Raw genomic sequence first — 9,435 nt, 5'->3', positions numbered from 1 at the left:
CTGTTTCTTGTACAACTGCGCGTGCGCATCTCATGTATGAATGAACGTTTAACCCTAATAGTACATTCGAGTATCTTAGATACTTAATAAAATATATACTTAATAAAACTTTTTATTCAAAATTTTTGAATCTTATATTTTTGTTAATTTATATATTTTGCTTTTGATCGACCAAAATTATAAAACATATATATATATATAAATTAACTGAGGATTATTAAGGCTGCTTAATACATTTTCTTTTTATTCTTTATAAAAAGAAATTGAGAATATATATTTATAGGTACAATGTATTTATACAGATAAATTTACTAAACAATGTGACATTTCATGTCACAAAGCACAGGATTTCGATCATCCATAGAATTAAAATATTTAACGATAAATAAATAAACCTTTTAAATTATAAGAATATTTTTATTTTGATATGAATATTATATATTATCCATGAATAATCTTGATATTTACTAACAAAATTTAAAAATTTCTATATATAAATAAAATAAAACTCGATTTCCTGATACGCACCTTAAAAAAAACCCAATACAAATTGACACCGTATAACACAACACTCATGTCAAACATACAAATAAAGTATCAACACATCACGCGCATCATCTTCAGATCTTACAAAACATCAGCTATATATAGTGCGGTATCCCGGCCGCATCTCACTTGATCCTCGACCACCAATCCGCAAGGACCTCCTCACTTATATACACATATATACATATATTTCCAAAATGAAGGTGTTTTTTGTATTCCTAATCGTAGTGGCGGTATGTCATGCTGCCCCTGGTACGAGTTCTGATGACGGGAAAATCGAAATATTCAAAGGGGTTGCCATTGAAAAGTGAGTAATTTTGTTTTTTTTTATTAACAATAATTATAAATCTAAATCCATGCTGTCACATGCTTGCCACTAAAGTCATCTATTATTTAAAAAAAATGGAATAATATTTAAATATATGTATTTAATTTTAAATATTAATTGATAACTTATTTACATCTGCAGTGAATTCAGAATTCGGAATTTATTTTTTCTTTATGGCACATGTGTTTATGACATAGTTTCTCATATTGATTAATTGCATGTTAAAACTTAAGTAGTTAGTAATTAATTTTAACAAGTATTATACTTTCCATACAGTAAGTATACAATAGTTTATCCGTTATATCAAATAAATTATTATTACCTAAAGGCTATATCATAACTTCTTATAACTAGGTACAACAAAGCCAAAAACTATGGATGATAGTTGACTTTTAACGCGTTTTTATCCACTTTAATGTTTTTGAAATGTTACCACAAATAAAAATAAGAAAAAGAGGTTTAATAACGTTAGAGTAATGTAAGTTTGTAAACCGCGACAAGTAGCAAGTAAACATTTAAAAGGGCACGTAATAAAAAAAACATTTACGCCACGTAAAGTGCTTCAACTTTCACATGAACGTTAAGGAGAAATTATCAAAACAATGAAAACGTCACACTGGATTACTCAAAAGGGTGACAATGCCATGCCTTTCTAAACACATGTAAATTTAAGCATGTTTGTTTTGTAAATGACTAAACAAGCTACTTTATAAAAAGGCGATTTAAACACAAACACAGGAGAACAATTCTTAAAGAACTACTTCGAATCCTATCCTATAACGATGAACAGATAGATATGCGATATTGATTTTAATAATTATAACATTTAAATAATACAAGCATCAAAATAGCGTATCAAAGTAAGACGGTTTACATTTACGACTAAAATACAAAGTATTATTACAGAGTAGGACAGCAAACTAGAAAAAAAATTATAATAGAAATAAATATACTTCATATTTCGATATTTATTTAAATCATTAAAACATATAATATAACAAAAAAACAATTACAAAAAAATATATAAAATGATTAAGTCTGAGGCTGCATTCATGGATATGTATATTAATATGTATTTCTTTTATGATACGAATTTAAAAAAATATAAAACCTTTTTGTTACGAAACTATTATTTATAGGCTTATCTGGATTAGACATATATAGATTATACAATGGGATTAGAAATTCAATTCAAAAGAATTAGGGTGAAAGTTGTTTGTATGCAAAATATCTTTTGAATAGGCGGAGTTAACGTCTATTTTTTAAGTACACCTATGAATGATTTGATTAATGTGATATTATGAAATATATTTTAGCAGTCTTTGCTTTTATACTGTCTGTTGGCAATGTTTTCATCACTTAATTTTTTGGTATCATAAAAAATATATTTTTTTATTATTCAAAATCCAAGAACACATTTTACAAGATTTAGTTAAATCTAGCAGCAAATAAAAATAAAATCTAGCAGTACCGACTACAAAATCTGTAGTTATTATTTTTTCAAATAAATAACATATATTACTAATGTACAAGTTTATATATACAACATGGAAAACAAATTATTCTACGTTCTTTAATTATTCTAAGGTTACTATAGTAAATAGTAAAAAGCTGTATTTATAAGATCTTGTTAAACGGTGATTAATTGATTGGCGTTAAAGTAAATTATTTCGAAACCTAGTAAAATGATAATTTTTGTTGTTTCTTTATTAATAATATTATATAATGTTCGCAGAGACGCGTCTGGGGAAGAAAAGTTGAACGTAAAGTTTGAACCAGGAGAATTGAGGGAAGCCGCAAGGACATTTGAAGAAGGTAAGTCAGTTTTTAGACTAGAAAATAATTTTCCCTCAATATATTACAAAACTGACCAATTCTTTTTTATCGACTGATCTGATCGGAGTGGATTTTCGAACAAATAGATCGTGTGTAATAAAATCCCTATATAAATCTAGATATATAAACTTACATATATACTAATAATTAGTATATACGTATACAAATTTATTTTAAATTATTTAATTGAAGAAATAAATGATAGTTACTTTGTTTATAATTTTTACGTGAGTAAATAAAAATTATAATCTGATCCATTTTGAAAATAAAATCCTTGTATATATATACTATTTTTCGTATGTAACTAAAATTAAATTATATATAATAAAATTAACACAATCGACATCTAAAGCAAACTCCATCGACTATAGTATTAACAGTCTTAAAGTATGCGTGTTTTAGTTTTATTACACGTACTAATTCAACTTTCTCAGTAATAACTCGAGATATACATCCAAATAAAGTATTCATTGAATTAAACATACGCATTTATTTATTTATCTGTAAACACGCGAAAGTTTTCACAAATGAATGTAATAACATGTTGCAATAAAACACGTAATAGCACTATGACAGCGAATTTAATTAAAAATGTTTAAGATAATATTACGATTCGCATTATGAGCTTGAAATTGGTAATCGGTGATTTTATACTTAGCTCACTAACTAGCAAAGTAGCTGCTCATTTTATTTTTATTTTATTTAACACTTTTTGCACAACATATACATAAAATGAGAGAAGTAGGAACAATCAAAGAAAAAGAAAATAAAAAAAATTTGCAAAGGCGGTCTTATCGCTTATAGCGATCTCTAACAGATAACCTTTGGTGAAAGAATTTTGTAAGAGAACAGGTAAGTGCATTTACATATAAAAAGGAGATACTAAATATTTCATAAACTACAAATATCTACATATATCATCTCAGTCAGCTGTTAACATTTTAAGGGTGAGTAATGAAGTGATTTCTTATAGGCCAGCATCGCATAACATGAAGTTCACGCTTGTCATGTAAATTATTATTAGTCTAAATTTAAAGCGGATAAAACTGCGCAACGCAGCTACTTACATACTAATAACAATGTCCTCCAGACGGATTTCGGCCAAGGCGGCCAATCTCAAGAGAGATTATGCGCAGGAGACATTATAGTGCACAAGTGTGTGCGCAAACGCAGGTGCATTCTCTATTCCCGACCGAAAAGAGTTTAGGCGCAGGACCAACGGCTTTACGTGCTACCCGAGGCACGGGAGTGTATACACTTCCAACTTCCAGACTCCGGGCTCTCCTTGAGAACGTCTCCTTGAGAATTAATATTAAGAATTTAAGTACAAAGATTTTAATGCGACATACATAATATATCTAATATTATGTATGTCGCATTAAAATCCTTGATATAATTATACCACTTATCACATAATATGTTATTCTAACGCGAAATAGCAATGCTTAGTTTTGTTTTGTTCCGCTTTGAATGGTGAGTGACCCAGTGTAACTATAGTTACAACGATAGCTGTTTGTATACAGTAACAGTAACAGCCTGTTAATGTCCCACTACTGGGCTAAGTTCTCCTCTCCCTTTTGAAGAGAAGGTTAAGAGCTTATTCCACCACGCTGCTCCAATGCGGGTTGGTAGAATACACATGTTGCAGAATTTCAATGAAATTAGACACATGCCGGTTTCCTCACGATATTTTCCTTCACCGGCAAGCACGAGATGAATTATAAAATTTATATTATTTATTTGTTTGTATACAACATGCAAATAAATAAAATTGAAGCGTTTGTCTGTGATCTCAAATAACCGCCTCTTTTTAAGTTACTTTGCGAGTTACTAAACCAAAGCAACTATATGTTTTATTTTAAACTACCGCTTTTTATATAATTTACATATTTTATATCTATCATTCAAATAGACATTACATACGTTAAAATGGCAGATTCCGAGGAATTTCGCACCAAATTGAATTTCACGCCTGCTAAGCCACGGATTTGGCTAGTTCTATAAAGCTTTGGGCTCGTTTTCGATCTAATTTAGAAGACCGTTTCCTCCATTGAAATTACACTAAGCTATTAATACAATCATTTCATTTTATACATATAAAAATAAAAACAAATTTATTATAAAAAATTGCAGAATATTTAATATATATGTTTATGAGATTTTATTAAATGTGGCTGCGGTAAATAAAAAAAAAATTTTTTTTACTCCAAAAAAGTCCTTTCATCGGAGTTACGATAACTCTAAGCCATGATTAACCTTTAACTCGCTTATATATTTTGTTTTTATACTAAAATATGATATTAAAATGATTAAATATAAATTTAATTATATACATAGAAATATATATAAAGATAGAAATAACTGTAACCGCTCTGTCGATTTAAATATAGAATGTAAAACCGTTAAAACTATTCGGATTAAGAAAAAACAATTTTTTTTTACGAAGACTACACTACAGAAAATACAGACCCGTAATTATTGTGACCGCACACGCGCTCACCGCTCACTTTCAAGACGTGCAACGCTCGGTCAAGGTCGCGTGTTACGTCATCTTACATAACGAGTCAATGAACTTTAGTTTCAATGTTAACGATCCCTATAGCATACCTTATTGTATATCGCTTTAACTATTGAACTATATTAATGAATTGATACGTGTATTACTTAAGCTAATTTAATTTGTTTTTATGTAAGAAACACTATCGGAATAATTATAAAATAAACGAAATATTAAGGACATAATTATGGAAGCATTTTTATCATATATTTGGTGTTAAATAAAAATTGCGATTATTTATTTAGAAGTCTATACTACCACAGATCTAATTGAAATTTCGTCTCCCTTTTACCGCTGCACATTAGCAGCTATCTCTCTTGCACCGTGCAAGCAACTCTCTTGTATATTTACAAATGACAGGTACGATGATCATAACAGTTTATTATAGCCCAATAAAAGATTAATTTATTTTCTCCAATTCCGTATTTTATATTTTTATTGCGGTCATTTTCTATTAATCCAATAGAAATCGCTATACTACAAGTGAACTTCAGTCAGTTATTAAATTCTAACATTCCTGTCGCTATGTTTGCAGCGTCTGTGTATCCCCCCCCCTAAAGTAAGCGCTGAAAAAAATTTCAAAACCCCCATAACTTATGCAATTAATGAGAAATTACAGCCTCCCCGACGGAATATCATTAGTGACCAATAAAAACTGTTCATACTAAAAAAACATTGTTTATAGGAAAGGTAATCAAACTGCACATTTACTTAATATATTGAACGCTAATGATATTTTTTTTTCTGGATTATATTTACCTTATTTTACAATTCGTGTGTGTTAATAAAAATACGTTTGCTTGAACTAGACAGTATTAAACATTAGTGATCTTGTCTGTGATGTGCAGTTCGTCGTGACACTCTTGTCAGAGCGGTCGTGGTCGCTATGAATTGTTCGGCGCAGATATTATTCGCCTCACGAGCCTTCGCCATATGTCCCTATTAGTGGTGAGCCTGGTACATTCGTGCAAAGGACCGCCATCAGTTGTTTTTATTTGGTCGGTCCATCGCATGGGCGTCTTTCCACGTGGTATATATCAGATAGATGTTATTAAAAGTTCCTACTAAATAACTGATTAATATTACATACATTCGATGTAGACAGATGTAGATGTAGGTGGTGGTGGTAGGGTGGGATGCTTGTTATTCACGCCGAAGGTTGTGGGTTCGATTCCCACCCATGACAGATATTTGTGTGCATGAACATATCTGTTTGTCCTGAGTCTAGGTGTAATTATCTATATAAGTACGTATTTACAAAAAGAAAAATAATATATGTAGTATATCAGTTGTCTGGTTTCCATAGTACAAGCTCTTTACAAGCTTAATTTGGGATCAGATGGCCGTGTGTGAAAAAATGTCCCAGGATATTATTACTATTATTATTATTATAAATAAGTAAATAAATTTCTACTATAACAGAATAATAACGCAGCATCGCGTGATCTTCCCACGGCTGGACTAATGTTTCCTTTTATGTTAGATTAGGAGCATACTGAATTTCACGCTTCAGCGCACGCTTGTGAATAGCATGTTTTAGAAATTAAATCTGATTCCATTTTACGCACTAAGAATAATTAAGACACGCCGTCGGCTTGTCCTTGACATGATATATTCACTATGTCACGTAACAGGGCATCGAACTTGAGCTGACTTTCATTTCGGTCCATATAGTGCATCGCGCGTCTGGCATTTCTATTAGATGATGACATTTTAAACGGAACGCCACGCCTGGTTTTTACTGACTACCTTTTTAGCAACGATATTTCGAAAAAGGAACTATTTTGAAACCATTTTTAAGTCGTTATTATATTATCAAATGGTTATCACAAAACTGTGTTCAGAATAAATATTAGACACTATGGGATTTAAGAAAATTTTCAGCATAATCAAAGCTTTTTTAGTTGCCCGTTCTTTGTAAGCAGCCAAGAAAAGGGTAGCTAGTGTGAGACTTTACAAATCAAGCTTAAATTTTTTATTGTAAATCAAATTACAAAACGTATTATCAAGTTCATTTTTGTAAGCACCTCAATCAGTGTTATATAAAAATTACCGGCCACCTTCATTTTAGCTTGAAGATTAACATGGTCTTGTCTTCACTAATTGCTATACAATAAATAGTATATTAATTAAAAAATCAAGCGTTTTAAGACTTTAAATGTCAAAAAAACTAAATATATACTTTTATGCTAATTACTGCTTCGTTAATTCAGTGGCTTACATGAGCCAAATCTCTAGGTCATGATTTAAAATCCTGGTCATAGAAAGTTACTGAGTACTTCTGTCAAGAAGTCCACAATAGCAGTTTAAAGTTAGCCGTTATAATTCCGTGCCTTGGAAAGCACGTAATGCTATTGGCAGCACCTGACCTGTATACAGTCTTGTTGCGTTCACTTATTATTACGATGAGAGTAAAAGAACAGAGACAGCTCTTATGTCTTAGAACAGACTTGTGCACTATAATCCGTAATCCCGGAAACAGGTGGTTATTCTATATTGAGATTCGTTCAAGTACATCATCATAATGACTTTTTCAATTTATTAATAAAAATTTTCTTAAAGTAAATCCCATCTATTTAATTTTACAGCGCGTGGAAAGATCAAGAAATACGCACCACTTTTAGCTGGCATCGGTGTCAAGGTGGTAGCTGTTGTGGGCCTGCTATTCGGCGCTCTGACACTCCTGGTGACCAAGGCCTTGGTGGTGGCTAAGCTGGCGTTCCTCGCGGCAGCTGCTCTTGGCATCCATAAGTACTTTAGCGGAGGCAGCTTCAATAATATTAGCAAGGTATATTAATTTTACTAAATATATTTGATTTTACCCAATGAATCTTTTGTATTTGGTGGTAAGACTTTGTGCAAGCCCGGTTAGGTTAGGTTAGGTCATCTTCCACTTATCACTACCTCCAAACAGTAATAATTAAAATTGTTGTAATCCGATAAGAATCGTGAGTAAAGCCATTGTTACTACAAGCACAAAATAAATAGAACATCTTAGTTCACAAGGTCGCATTGGCATTGTAATTAATGATTTTATAAATAAAAAATAAATTCTTTTAAAGCTAGCTAATTGAAATCTAAATTCTACTTCGAAGAATCGACAAGGTATTCAATAGTTATACTATATTCAGAAACACTTAAGAGTGACTTTATTTTGACGGGCCGGTTGGCGTGGTTGGTAGACGCTTTCACGACGAAGGCTGTGGGTTCGATTCTCACCCAAGACAGACACTTTTGTGCATGAACATGTCCGTTTGTCCTGAGTCTAATTATCTATATAAGTATGTATTTACAAAAGAAAAGTAGTATATGTAGTATATCAGTTGTCTGGTTTCCATAGTAGTGGTTTCAACCGGATAAGAAGCTTTGCTTAGTTTGGGTTCAGATGGCCGTGAGTGAATAATGTACCAGGTTATTATGTATTTATATATTTATTTAATCAAAATGTAAACAAACGATGGAAAGTTGGCAATACTGCTATAGCAATGATTTGTTACATTTATTACGTCATATTTTTTTAAACAGGCTTCTGGGTTCCAAGCAGCCCCACAACAATGGACCGCGCCCACAGCTGCAGCGGCGTCGTATCCCTACGCAAGATCCGTGAACGGCCAAGACGCGAACGACTTAGCTTATAAAGGTCAAATACCCTCATAATTAAAAGCAATGAATCCGAAAGCCATATTTATAAGCTTCGTAAGATGTATCAACTTCAACATTCCATAAACAAAATGAAATTAATCATAAAATTCTTAAAGGAACGTATTGATGAAGTTGGTTACATGTTATTTAATAAAGGATTTTGCTTTAATTCGTACGAAAACTAATTAATTATAAAATTATCGATCAAACGATATATAAAAATGATATAGCAATTTTATTATAAATGTGAAGTAAGTGTACGAAAATTGATTTCAATGATCTTTAATATGAGATATTTTTCATATATTCCTAGTTAAATATATTAAAAATATCTATGTAATGTAAATTTATATTAAATTAATTAATATATAAGGTCATCAGAGCCTCTAGCTTTAAATTTATCACGCTGAATTAAAAGGTGCAAATTTTAATAATAATTTTATTACTTGCATAATTTATTATTTATTTCTTAATTTACATATTAAAAAATATTGATTTATTTTATAATAATTTTATAAATTATATT

General features: G+C 30.8%; 1 protein-coding gene across 1 annotated transcript; it reads left to right on the top strand.

The window, feature by feature from the left end:
• The first annotated feature begins 693 nt into the window (after window positions 1–693).
• Window positions 694–8,997, top strand: LOC126778301 (uncharacterized). Its single transcript, XM_050501798.1, has 4 exons — window positions 694–853; window positions 2,610–2,689; window positions 7,856–8,055; window positions 8,793–8,997. The coding sequence occupies exons 1-4, from the start codon at window positions 744–746 to the stop codon at window positions 8,922–8,924; spliced, it is 522 nt and encodes a 173-aa protein (XP_050357755.1). The 5' UTR covers window positions 694–743; the 3' UTR covers window positions 8,925–8,997.
• The last annotated feature ends 438 nt before the right edge of the window (window positions 8,998–9,435 follow it).

The sequence above is a fragment of the Nymphalis io genome, chromosome 25 (genome assembly GCF_905147045.1).
Source record: "Nymphalis io chromosome 25, ilAglIoxx1.1, whole genome shotgun sequence".
NCBI lineage: Eukaryota > Metazoa > Arthropoda > Insecta > Lepidoptera > Nymphalidae > Nymphalis > Nymphalis io.
The sequence above is the reverse complement of the archived record's forward strand: the minus strand, read 5'-3'. Positions and strand labels throughout refer to the sequence as shown.